The sequence below is a fragment of the Amblyomma maculatum genome, chromosome 1 (assembly GCF_055883805.1).
Source record: "Amblyomma maculatum isolate TAMU_Amacu chromosome 1, ASM5588380v1, whole genome shotgun sequence".
In the NCBI taxonomy this organism is placed as follows: domain Eukaryota; kingdom Metazoa; phylum Arthropoda; class Arachnida; order Ixodida; family Ixodidae; genus Amblyomma; species Amblyomma maculatum.
This window is the reverse complement of record NC_139344.1, coordinates 207,338,580-207,352,550: the sequence shown is the minus strand read 5'-3', so window position 1 is coordinate 207,352,550 and position 13,971 is coordinate 207,338,580. Positions and strand designations below refer to the sequence as shown.

The window sequence follows — 13,971 nt, the reverse complement described above, 5'->3', positions numbered from 1 at the left end:
GCCATCTGTATATTTTGAGTGTTTGAAGCACTAGCTTTTCAGCATTTTGTGCCTGGCTATATTGTTAACCACTGTATACTTATCGCAATTTTGGATGCATTGTTTGTACTGTTGTCCCACTTCCCCCCCCCCCCCCCCCCTATGTAATGCCCGCCCGGGCCTTTAGGGTATTTGGATAAATAAATAAATAAATTGGGGTGTCATATGGCAATGCACCCTATGATAGGGATGGACACCGCGAGAAAGCCGCCACAACAAAGCTACCAGTGCGGCTGTGATTTACAACAGCCTTGCTCTCACCAGATTACCCACATACCGCTGATGCCCACGCGCCTGATGACCTTGGCCAACAGCCCTCTGGCTTCCAAGTACAATCTCACCAGCTGGACGAGCGCGGGCCTAGGTGGTGGTGTCCTGCCGACCTCCGTCATCGAAGATTTCAAGCAGAAGTTTAAGCTGGACCACCTGTACTTTGGTGAGCATGCAGGCATACCGGTGATAGGATGTATCCCTGCTTGAGCGCGGTTTCAACCCCCTTCCTGAGGTGTTATGGAAAAGGCAGTAACTTAAATGTGGACAACTTGCGCACGACATGAATATTTACAAATTTGATTTCTTACGAAATCTGTAGAGTGTGGCTGGAGAAGCGAGATTTGAAACTATCTTAACTGCAGTCCTGCAAAAAAGTATGCCTCTGAGTTTGAATAGAGACTGCGCAGTTAAAACACCACTACAACCTCAATTTTCCAACTCATCCAGGTTACTCCATGACAGAGCTGACCGGTTTCATGACAATGCCTACGACCAACCCAGATTCCATAGGAGCACCATTCCCCATGACTGAAATAAAAGTAAGCTGCCTCCATAGAAGGAAGCGACAGCATAGATTAGAGAGGCAAAACACTCGGTTTCGCCGCAGGTCATCGACATCAATACCAAAGAACCGCTCGGCCCTAACGAAGACGGCGAGATCTGCGCCCGCGGCCCCCAGGTTATGAAGGGCTACATCAACAACAAAGAAGCCACGGACCAGACAATCGATGCTGATGGCTGGTTGCACACAGGTAGGTGGCTAGATGGGCAGGGTGCAAAATTAGAGCGCAACTGTTGTGGTATTTCAACCACAGGCAATCACACTCGACACACGCAGTGCTGAATAGTGGGCAGCACGTTGAATAGTGGGGAAGCCATTGGTTAGCGGCACTGCGGGCAGTGCTTAGAACACGGGTTTCTCGGAAGCGCGCGTCTGGCAGTGAAAACCAGAGGCTGAGAAATGCCGGGCAAAACGAATGTCAATGTTTCCTCGCGCAACCGCATGCGATTTCTTATTTATCAGCACAGTATGGTACGTGATGCACATAAATGTACAAAAGCTACACAGGGGTTTTACAGCAGTCATTAAGGCTTCAAGTTACGAGAAAGCAAGTCGAATGAACATTTTCCCTCGCGTTGGCGCTGGTGGATTGTCTTTGTCGCACTTATTCTGGTGCCAAGTTGTTAACCCTTTCTTGTTCTTACGAGATATAGAAGATAATTTTCAACGTACTGTTTGTCAATTACGCTTGCCAAAAGTTTTGCCAATGTTCATCGTATCAACTGCTTATTGTCACGTTACATGGTAGAACGCATATTTTCGTGATATTGTCCAAGCAACACTGTGTTTATGTGCCCGATTCTCAATGAAATATTTATCCAGTGTCACCAGAAAACGACTATGCAGAGATCTTATTGAAATAGTCTCGCCTGTTCCCGTGCACCGGTCAACATACTCTTCTGGGTCGGGACAAGATGCATCGAAACTTGTAAAACGAGTGCTTGCTGTTCTGAAACGTCCTTCATTAAATTTCATGTCGGGTTTTTCCCGTGAAGAAGGAGGAAGGGAAAACCTTGTTCCCATAGGATTTCAACTATATTTTATGCAGAAAGCCGGAGACCGTTGAACATACGTTTATGGAATGTTGGGATGGAATTTTTTTTCTAGGAGGGGGGGGGGGGGGGGGGAGGGGGGGATGCCTAACAGTGTACTTTGCACAAAGATTTCTCTTTAAACCTCTATGGAATTCTGCTTTTATCAGTAGATAATGATGACGGAGTTCCGTGTTATGTGATATAGTGCCATAGGTTTGTACAGAATGTGGAAACGCCCTATGGCGCTGTGCACCATGGCGATCTTCATGTCAGATCTCTCCGAGAGTATTTTGGGGGTTCTGTCCGACAGGTAATTGATGTTTTGAAAACTCACTCATGTGTACCCGAGTTTATCGATGTATTGGAGAAGTGACCAATCTGAACCAATTTTATATAATGAAATATGTTGCCTGTAAACTGGCTCACTTTCGACAATTCGGCCAGTCGTTATTTTCTGTCAAATAAAGGCAAAAGCAAGGTGGTGCAACGCTCTTTGTTTCGGCCTGGGTCCGAAAGGCGGCGTAGTAATACTTGTGCACAAAAACTTCACCGCACGTGTAACGCGCTCATTTCGGAGACAACTAAAAGATGGCTTTATAAGTACGCAGGCACTATAAGCATCGCGAACCGACCGGAGGCACCGGTAATGATAGAAACAATTGGAAGCAGAGCCTACTGAAACATTTTCTCGTTCCACAGAACACTAACGCAGCTAGGTTTTCGTTGGTTAAAAGTTGGTCAGTGGTGTGAAGAGGAGTGTGATAAAACATACCATGTCATTTAAAAGGTGATTCATTTAAAGAAACAACCACAATACATTTGCATTTTATAGTCAGTAATGTCAATAAAAGGCTCACTATTCCCTGAGTGCATATCCGAATTGATATAGCAATTCGGAGATGTGACAAGGGGATAGTCTCGAGGAGCTAATGGAAACAAATAGCTTATTCCAGCTGGAGAGTCTGCTCAAAACTGAAGCGAGAGGACACATGTGGAGGGCTTAGGTGTACTATATAGATCCACAAATACCTTAGTCTGCAAACTCCCAGCGACATATATACAAAAACACGAGAATAACCCCATACCTAAGAATAAGCAAACAGAGCCGAACGGACAAAAGAAAAGTGAGGCCAAGAGATCGATACCCAAACAGTATATGAACATGCAGGAGACAAGTCCATGCCGATGTCGCAGAGCACTCTTTGAGGGATGCCTTTCCAATAGGCACAACAGACAACAGAGGTGAAGGTGCACCACCATGTGCAAACATGCAGAGGAGGGTGAAGAGTAATGTATAGTTCTGGCCGCCAGCGGCACAACCACAAGGATCATATTTAGCGATTAAAAAAAAAAAAAAAAACATTTAGAAACTTTGGCAGTGAAAAAAAAAAAAAAAATCTGACCTGCCCTTCAAATTCGACAAAAGCATTCCCCACCTGATCGTTAGATTCAAATTATCTAGGTCCCATCGCTCTTCTCGCACTCAAGGAACGAAGCTGCCCAAAACCATGTTCGAGGTGGAAATAGTCGAGCACCGACCAAGGCGGCTAAAACGTATTTTTAGAACAATTGGTCAGCGCTCGAAGATTTCTGCCATGTACAGGGTCCTTCAAATTATGTGCGAACACGGCGAAGTGTGCCCGCGCTCCGTGAGCGTCAGCGCATCCGGCGCGGTCGCGCATCGAAACAATGTGGCGCATGCGCACGCTATGTGCGCATGCGAACGCTTCGAATATGTGCGAATATGCGAATATGTGCGAACGCTTCGCCGTGTTCGCACATATTTTGAAGGACCCTGTACATACCCGACTGGTCGGGTTTCCACCAAACCCTGGATTTCTATGTCCGAGGTTTCGTTAGCTGGACGTTTTCCGGGGTTTCGTCAGCTCGACCTCACCTTCGCGAGGGATAACGTACGTGGTGACATTTCACGAAATAAACGGCGCATTTTTACTGCGAAAGTAGGCAAAATACTCCGTTATAGATTAACTGAAGGCGGCTGCAAACCGGCTATTTTTTCAATCCCCACAAATATATTCACTTATATGCACAAGTTATAGTTTCTCTTCAATTTGCAAAAGTCTCAATGCTCCAAAAGCAAACCTTATACAACACACATACTGAAGGACTGCCCCGGGTTGAAGCCTAGGGCGCAACTCCACCTAAACAGCACTTTGGACTGGGAGGCTGCAGTGTCCAACTTGGACCCCGCGACACAAGTGAGGACCGTTGCCTCGGCTTTCTAGATGCCGAAAGTAAGGGACTCTTGGCCTTACTTACGCGGCCAAGGAGAAGCCCAGTGATTTCGATCAAGAATTTTTATTTAACGGACGAAAACAAGGTTTTTCTCCCCCGGTAAATTTTAGTTACATCTGATTCCACAGGTTGCGCTTCGACCCTTACCCTTCTAATAACCCTGGTAATAGTAGCCGCGGGGCTAAACGATGTGTAAATGGTGACGCTGCAGGAGTGGTGGAAAGTTTAGCTAAGGGAGTTGAGGAGATCAGAGAGATAGCACAGCAAACACAGATAGTTGTATGCACAGTACCAAAGGTGCTAGGATTGAACGGAAAGCTGGAAAAGGACGTGGTGACAGTTAATCAGGACATACGAAACTTAAGCCTGGAGAAGCGTTTCGAAGTGGTTGAGGTAAACAGGGAGGTACATAAAGCAGGTTTTGGTAGGGCTTTTCAGCGAGATGGCATTTATTTTAACAGAAGGGTGGGAGCAGATCGGCTGGCGCCTGGCAGGCAGGGCTGCAGCTTTTTTAGGGGGTCCGCGAGGACTCCGTGCACAGAGGTAGTTAGAATTGAAGCAGAAGAAAGCGTAATAATGGAGGCTGAGCCCCCAAAAATGGCAAAGATTAGGTCGAGAAAGAAAAGTACAAAAAAGAAATTTACAATAGGATCAGCTACCTAAATATGCAAGGAGGTAGAAAAAGAGCGAAATGGCTAGAGATAGAACAGCAGTTGAAGGATGACAAAATAGGTGTGTACGCTCTTTGCGAGACTCATCTCAGGGATCTAGAAGATCCGCCGTTTATAGAAGGCTACGCCTGGGAAGGGTGCAACAGAACGAGAACGAAAAAAAAGGGTGGAGGGGTAGGTATGTTGATACACCAGGGAACAAATTGGCAAAGAATTAAATCATCTTGTAAAGAACATGTCTGGGTTTCAGGAACAATTACCGGCATAAGGACATGGCTAGGCGTAGTTTATTTAGGAACAGGACATCAATGCAGGCAAGAAAACAAGGGTCTTGTTGAATGTCTCAGTGACGATGTAAGCCAGTTTTGAAACGGGGCCAATATTATTCTACTGGGGGACATGAACGGCCACATCGACGATCTGGATGGATACACGGATTTTAACGGGAAGCTACTGCTAGATTTCTGTGAGCGACACGATCTAGTTACTTATAGTAAATAGAGAAACAAAATGTGAAGGCCAAATCACGTGGGAATTCCGCAACAGGCAGACGACCATTGACTATTGTCTAATGTCGCAGGAAATTTATAGCAAGGTCAGAAAAATGGAAATAGACGAAGAAGGGGAGTGTAGTCTGGGAAGTGATCGTAAACGTATTAGTCTGCAGATGGGGCCCTTGATGAAAAGAGAAATGGAACTTAGACAAAACGTAAACGCAAAATTAAACGACGATCAAATAGCGCAGATAGCAGCAGACATAGAGGAAGCAATAGAGAAAAGCCCCATGGAAGACTTGGAAGAGGAAGCAATAGAGAAAAGCCCCATGGAAGACTTGGAACAGGTAGAACTACTCATAAGGAGGAAAATTCAGGAGGTTAAAGTAGCAAACCGCTGGAATGGAAAGAGGAAGCCATGGAGCTGGTGGAATAAGGGAATCAGGGAAGCTATTGAACAACGACGGGCTGCTTCAAGGGAACACCGAATGGCAAAGAAAGCACAGGTATCTCAGGAGGAAATCGATCAAAAATGGGGATCATATCGACAAAAAAAACTTCAGCTGCAGGCCCTCGTCCAAAGTAAAATAAGGCAGTCCACCGATCGCTGGATGGCTGACATACACGATGCCTCTAGAGGCGGAGCAAGAGCATTCTGGAACCATATAAGCTGGCTAGGGAAGAAGAATAAAAGAAAGCAGGATCGGATTCAAGATAACGAGGGAAATTGTTTAAAGGGAGATAACGCAGTGAACTACATTACATCAGTTATAGCCGAGTCATTTAAGAGCGACGATAGGGTAATCTCCGCAAATCAGGAAGCAACACAATTAAGGTAGCAGAATGCAAAGCAGCTTAGAACTGACCAATCTAAACTGGAAAAAGGCAGAAAAGAATATTCCTAAAACATATCTACAGGAATAGATGGAATTCCGATCAAGCTGATTAATGAACTCGGTCCAAAAAGTAAGGAAACGTTGTTAAAAGCTCTGGAAACAGCCATAACGAATAAGCAAATTCTGGACAGCTGGCGGCTGAGTAAAATGAATTTGATTTATAAAGGGAAAGGAGACAGGATGCACATAAAATCCTACAGGCCGATTACCGTAGCATCTGTTATGTACAGATTAGCCATGCAGGCGGTGAAATTAAAGGTGCAAGCATGGGTAGAAAGTAACAAGATACTCGGAGAACTTCAGAACGGCTTTAGAAATGGTAGGCGCTTAGATGATAACCTGTTCGTGCTTACCCAATGCATCGAAATATCTAGAGTGGAAAATAGACCTTTGTATTTGGCCTTCCTGGACATAAACGGGGCGTACGACAACGTAAGCAGGGAACTCCTGTGGAACATATTGTTACGGACGACAAGGAAGAAGAAGCGGGCAGTGGCGCGGGAAGGAGTGCTCGCGCTAGGCCCGCGAACATTCATTAAACGTCATCTACCATCGTCATCGGTCATGTTCTGTCTCCTGTCTTCATCGGCTTGCCGCTTCGTAATATTTGGTTGGAGGTGCGGCGTACGACATCCCCACCCTCGCCTTGGAGCATCGAGGCCATCTTCAAGCCGGGACCATCACCGAGGGCCCAGGGACATCGCCGAGCAGCTTCGCTCCAGCCCTTCAAGCCCAGACCTGAACAACTACCACCGCCCAGCCCCCAGCCCGGACCTGAAGACAAGGAGAACAGACCTACGAATCAGAACCGAGACGAAGAACCCGATTGACCCGAAGGAACCGATGGACACGAACACGCAACCCCCGCCCAAGCTGCCCGACGTGACCTCGAGCCATCGGTCCCATGGACTCTGGTGACGGATGGTTGACAGCTCTAAGGGAGGCGGATCACCCACGCATCAGACATCGTACCGGCAAGCCGTTGTATTCTTCCTTCTTCCTCTTCTTCTTCAAGCATCCAGACACGCCCATCATCATGCCATAAAATCATTAACATCGCTAAACTTCCTCGTCCACGATCGGGACGATCGCTCGGTGGCCCCGGATCATGTTACGGACGACAAGGAAGAAGAAGCGGGCAGTGGCGCGGGAAGGAGTGCTCGCGCTAGGCCCGCGAACATTCATCAAACGTCATCTACCATCGTCATCGGTCATGTTCTGTCTCCTGTCTTCATCGGCTTGCCGCTTCGTAACAATATTAAAAGAAGACGGTATCGGTTATGAGATAATAGAGTTCCTAAAGGAAATATACCGGGATAACAAAGTAGAAATTACGTGGGAAGGGATAAGAAGTACGGAGGATGTCAAAGTATGCAAAGGATTAAGACAAGGCTGTCCTCTATCACCGGTGCTGTTCATGCTTTATATGATAAACCTAGAACGGAGAATACAAGACAGTACCCTAGGTTTTAACCTGTCATATAGATTAGGTGGAAAGGCGGTACAGCAGCGCCTCCCCGGTTTGATGTATACAGACGATATTGTGCTGCTAGCTGAGAGTCTGGAAGAATTGCAAACACTAGTTAAGTATTACGGAGACGAAGGGGACGCTCTAGGCTTCAGTTTCAGCGCAGTTAAGTCGGGTCTGATGATTTTCAACGGCTCAACTGATCAGGGTCTTAAAATACAAGGCCATGAAATACCTAGAGTAGCAGAATATAAATATCTGGGGGTATGGGTAAACGAAGGATTGGCATACATTGGAAAGCATGAGCAATCACTTAAGGCCAAAGGGCGAAGGAATGCCGGGATAATGAAGCATAAGGCATTGTGGGGATACAATAGGTATGAGGTATTGAGGGGTATTTGGAAAGGAATTATGGTGCCCGGACTTACTTTCGGAAATGCGGTTTTGTGCCTAAAATCAGAGGTACAGTAGTCGACATTACAAATAAATCAGAGATCCGTTGGACGATTAGCACTAGGTGCCCACGGCAAAACTACAAATGAGGCGGTACAGGGAGATGTGGGCTGGGCATCTTTCGAAGTACGGGAAGCTCAGAGTAAAGTATTATATGAGGAACGCCTGAGGAAATTGGACAGTAACAGATGGGCAGCTAAAGTATTTAAATACCTGTACTTAAAAAGCATTGACTCACAATGGAGGAAAAGAACTAGGAAACTAACTAGTAAGTATGCTAGTCACAAGGACGGAGAAATAGAGAGCATTAAGCAACAGGTGAAAAACACAGAAGGTAAAAATTGGATAAATTCGATGGTAAAGAAACAGTGTGGAATTATACCGAAAGCGGAAAATGCAGATCAGGAAGGAAGATTTCTTTGATAACTCAAGAGGCAGTGCCCTACTTTTTGAAGCTAGATCAGGGTGCCTTAGAACACGCAGCTACAAAAAGAAATTTAACAATGGAGATGACGCATGTGCTGTATGTGGTAACTCCAGTGAAACAATTGACCATATTATACTCGAATGTAAGGTATCCATCCGGAAGTTGATGCAGTGATCCATCCATCCATCCATCCATCCATCCATCCATCCATCCATCCATCCATCCATCCATCCATCCGTCCATCCGTCCATCCGTCCATCCGTCCGTCCATCCATCCATCCATCCATCCATCCATCCATCCATCCATCCATCCATCCATCCATCCATCCATCCGTCCGTCCGTCCGTCCGTCCGTCCGTCCGTCCGTCCGTCCGTCCGTCCGTCCGTCCGTCCATTCTACGTTTTATGCTGTTTTAAAACTCCGTCTTTGAAATTACGTTTCATATTTTTGCAGTCAGTTCTGGAATGCTGATGGTTGATCTTAAACAAGCAAATACATTATAGGCGTGCTGTGGAAACAGACTTAAAAGCAGCTTTTTTTTAGTAAAAAAAAAAATGCTGCTTTTAAGGAATACATGGAAACAGACTTAAAAGCAGCTTTTTTTTTTATTAAAAAAAAAGCTGCTTTTAAGTCTGTTTCCATGTATTCCTATTACGCTAAGCCTACTTTTCACCCTCAGACGGCCCAGCCGGGCGACAGCAGCACCACCACATCTCGCTTACGTCACAGAAACTGGACATAAACAGCTGTCATTGTAAAAATACTTCTTTGTTCATGCCAACACCTCAGCACAGCAAAGAGGTACAAAACTAAAGCTGGTTGTGTGCTCACGAGCCCGTTTGCTTTGCTGTCGCAGGGGACGTGGGCCATTTTGACGAAGATGGCAACGTGTGCGTGGTGGAGCGCGTCAAGGACCTGATCCGCTGCGAGGACGTGCACGTGGTGCCGGCCGAGCTGGAGCAGCTGCTTTTGGGCCACCCGGCCGTGGCCGAGGCGCTTGTCGTGGGTCTCCCGCACCCGCAGATGGGCGAAGCCCCCAGGGCCTTCGTCGTGCCTGCGGAGGACGCCAGCGCCGACGATGCGCTCTCCCAGGAGCTGCTCCTGCACGTCTCCGGTACGCGTATCTTCTCACGTCGCGCAAAGGTCGTTTCGTTCGTCCAGCCTTCTTGTGTTGCTACACACAACTATCACCCATCATGAAGAAAGTAGTAAATTCCCGTAAGGAAAGGTGTTAGGCAAAGAGACATGATCAGTACTATTCACTGCTTGCTTATAGCGGAAGTATTCACATACCTGGAATGGGAATAGCTAGGAATGAGAGTTGATGGAAAATACCTTAGTAATCTGCGATTCGCTGATGACATTGTCTTGCTAAGCAACTCAAGGGACGAATCGCTGAGTGATTAGTGATCTATACAGGCAAAGTAGAATGGTATAGGCCTAAAAATAATATGCAGAAGACTAAAGTAACATTTAACAGCCCCCAGAAAGGAACAGAAGTTTACAATATGTAGCGAGGCGCTGGAGGTGGTAAGAGAATATGCCTACTTAGAACATATTGTAGCCGCAGGTCCAGACCACGAAAGGGAAATGTACTCGCAGATTGTGACTATAGCTTACCAGCATCGCTCAAGGGGAAAATATGTAACAGCCGTGTCTTACCGGTCCTCACGTATGGAGTAGTGGAGGCTGAAGAAAAGGGTTGAGGACAGTGCAGAGAGCTATTGAACTGAAAATGGTAGGTGTAACGTTACAAACAGTTAGCAGGAAGGGGAAGAAAAAAACACACGAGTTAATGAAATTCTAGTTGAAATCCAGAAGAAATGGGCATGGACTGGATATGAGATGAAAAGGAGGGTAAGCGATGGTAGCGAACGGTAAAAAATCAGACTCCAATGGAATTTAAGCATATCAGGGGGTGGCGGAGCTGTCAGGTGGGTGGATGAGATTAATAAGTTCACAGGGGTCAAGTGGATACAGCTAGCACAGAAATGGAAGGATATGGGAGAGGCCTTTGCCCCGCAATGGGCGGCTATTGATGAGTAGCTCAATCGTCTAGCAACCGGCGCGCTCAAGCGGATAGGGACGCCATGCAACGGCAGATATGGTGCCGCGATGGCCAGCGCCGCGGAGGCGATGGCGTTGAACCACCAGCTTATTGTAACCGTTTGGCTGCGCTTAGGTGGATGCTAAGGACTAATTACTTCATCATCAGTGGATGGCATCAGAACCAAACAGAAAAGACGAATATGTCCAGCGCGCGTCGAAGCTCCGTACACAGATGATCCACGGCTCTTTCAAAGCGACGCCCTCTGGACCCGTCTGCTAAGTTGTCCAGCAGCTCAGAGGGCCAAGGAACGACCACGCCTACTAAAGAAGCGTGTGTACTCAAATGTGCCAGATGTAAAGTCATGCGGGCAAGGGCACAAATTTTGTCGAGCAAAACTGTCCATAAAGCGATTTAGTCTATTATGGAATGGTGAAAAAAAACCTGTCACTAAGGTTCGTATACTGGTCGGCAGTGAGCAAATGAATATAGAAAAAATTGATACTTATTATGAGACGCACACAAACGAAACCGACAGCCGCAAGCAAAGCTTCGATTGTTTTTTTTTTTGTTGCTGTTGTTGCCTTTCATCAATGTGAAGTACCAACGTAATCGAGGAGAACATTGATTAGAAAGTATAACAAACCATGGTACAATGACCTAATAATTCGGGCCTTTCCTGGAACGCACAAGTTTTTGGACGCTTAGTTGAGGGAAAGTTTTATGGATGAGTTCCGGCAAGATGAGCACCTTCCGGGGAGATTACAAATGTCCCGATGGGTTACTTTTGAGACGTTCTGATTTTGTTGTGTCCTGATGCTGCCTCATGCCTTCGGAAAAAAAACAAAACAACTGGAATTTTCGCGGATAGCGGCCGTTTGCGGGCACTAAAATCACGGCGCGGAACCAGGTAGGCAGTCGATTGCATGGTATCTTATAAAAGTTCGACTAAAGCTCAGGGAACTTACATATGCAGATCAAATCCACATCGATGGAATGACGCAGTTCGATCATTATGATTAAGACTGAACGCGAAAGACGCGTGAGCTCGCGCCAGGCCTTTGCATGCAACCGCTTTGCACCGAATGCTATTACCGTGGTAGACGCCATGACGAACACTGCGACTCGCGACGACGGTGATTAAAAATTACGTGATAGCGAACTCGTTGCCTGTCTGCAGGCTGACTAGCTCCGACTGGAACCGACTTTTGTGTGGACGACATGGTCCAAACCAGTATGCAGAAATTTAGGCGCCGGTGAACTATATACAAAAACCCTATCCGGTAATCGAGAGAGACACAAGTAGAGACCGGAACGGGCCTGATTGTCCGGCCCGGGTCCAGTCCGGGCACATCGTTTGAAGCCCGAACTCAGCCCGTGCCCATGGCTCGAAGTCCGGGCCCAGCCCGAGCCCACGTTGACATGGAGCAGGCCCGAACCGGGCCCGCGCTACCAAGACTCGGCTCGGACCAGGCCCGGCAGTCAGTCTGCGCGGACTCCTTAAAAATGTAAAGTTAAGGCGAAAAAAAAATAAAAGCGTAACACTTTTTTTATTCCATCATAATTAAACGGCCTAGTCCTGATTGATATGCAAAAGTGTATTAAGGAGTCCACATCCCGAACAACGCGCAACAAAAATTCCAAGCAATTGTAGCAGAAAAAGGATTTCCAAAATACTGAACGAAGTATTCCTTTTTTATCGGACTGAGAGCGCTAGACTTTATTGCCGAGGCTCTTTTTTGGGGCTAGTAGGTTGATAGATACTGTTGCTATCACACCAGGAACTGTCTACCTACCTTCTGTATGCGTTTTTCACCAGCGCTATCCACTATGTCCGAGGCATGATTGTAATAAATTTACTTATATTGTATGTGCTAAAATGCGTAATTCTATCCGTTATCTGAATTGCTAAATTGGCGCTTGTAGGTATGGCGTTCACGAATATTTTTCCTTTGGTCATGACTGCATTTCATGTCTATCTTTTAAGTTTATTTTAGCGACCCCTTATGAGGCTTCAAATATTCATTGGTTAGTGGCAACACAAAACCGAGAAAAGCGCATCTTCTAGACCCGACAGAGTGGGCTCACTTATTGCTGAAAAATCCCAAGCTAGCGGTGCTGCGTACTTTAGTGAGCGCGTGCTCATGTAAACGAGCCGCGTGTCATGCATTGCATCTATACATAAGACCTGCAATGCAGCAGTACGTGTTGCAGGGTTTTTTGCGTTTTTTCTTCTTAACTTTTTCGCTTGTGTCGTTGAAAGCTGCCAGGCGTGCGCGCCCAAAGTTACTTGGACAAACCACTGAGTGTCGCTGATTGAACTCGGTCTACAAATGAGCTTTCTCTCATTCGACGTTAAAAAAATGTACTATTAGCGGTTTATTCATAAGCCACTTGATCGATTTTAGCGCCGGGATTCCTTCATTTGCGAAAGAAGCCGTACACAGCTAGCCCCAAACCAGCCTGGGCCCGCCACTTCAAGCCCGAGCCCGGTCCGGGCCCGACAAACAGTTTTCAGGTGCGGCCCGGCCCGCAGTGCAGTGCTCTAGACGCAAGAATGAAATGGGTCTATTGCCGGCTCTGCTTCTTGGCATAAGCAGCTTCAGAAGCTTCATTGGCTTTATTTTTCACGCTCGACGCTCAACACCTCCCTCAAAGTATACTGACAGATAACCCAATCGTTCCTTCCAGAGCAAGTGGAGCACGCGATGCAGTTACATGGGGGACTGGAATTTGTCTCCGATCTGCCCAAGTCTCCCACAGGCCAGTACCTACGCCGGGAACTGCGGTCAAACTTCTTGAGTAAGCAGCAGGCCACCTAGCAGCCCAGCTGATGTCGGACAACAGCAGCCGAAGTCAGATCGGCCAATACCAAAGTATCCAATAAACACTGCCTTCTATTACATTCAACCAGGTTGACGACTGGTCGAGTTGGTAATGATTCATTTTGAAACTAGCCAAAAGACGAGACAGAGTCTTCTTGTTGTCTTGTTCGCTTCTTTTCCCTGGTTTGGTTTGGTTTGTGGGGTTTAACTTCCCAAAGCGACTCAGGCTATGAGAGACGCCGTAGTGGAGGACTCCAGAAATTTCGACCACCTGGGATTCTTTAACGTGCACTGACATCGCACAGCACACGAGCGCCTTGCTTTTCGCCTCTATGGAAAAGCGGCCGCCGAGGTCGGGATTCGATCCCGCGTCCTTAGCAACAGTAGTCGAGCGCCGTAACCACTGCCCACCCCGGCGGGGCTCTTCTCTTCTTTTCTCTGTCTCGTCTTCTGGCTGATTTAAAAATGATTATATTATATTCACACCTGAGTTCCATTCTACGCATAAGGCAAATAAGCCCTCAG

At 46.8% G+C, this 13,971-nt stretch overlaps 1 protein-coding gene across 1 annotated transcript in view; it reads left to right on the top strand.

Moving 5' to 3' along the window:
* Positions 1 to 13,551, top strand: part of LOC146205445 (luciferin 4-monooxygenase-like) — a 51,501-nt gene extending 37,950 nt beyond the window's left edge. Inside the window, exons 6-10 of the mRNA XM_084586919.1 lie at positions 304 to 475; positions 760 to 851; positions 920 to 1,064; positions 9,431 to 9,688; positions 13,313 to 13,551. Of these exons, the coding sequence (XP_084443045.1) occupies positions 304 to 475; positions 760 to 851; positions 920 to 1,064; positions 9,431 to 9,688; positions 13,313 to 13,443 (798 nt within the window). The 3' untranslated portion in view covers positions 13,444 to 13,551. The remainder of the gene's footprint in view (positions 1 to 303; positions 476 to 759; positions 852 to 919; positions 1,065 to 9,430; positions 9,689 to 13,312) is intronic.
* The last annotated feature ends 420 nt before the right edge of the window (positions 13,552 to 13,971 follow it).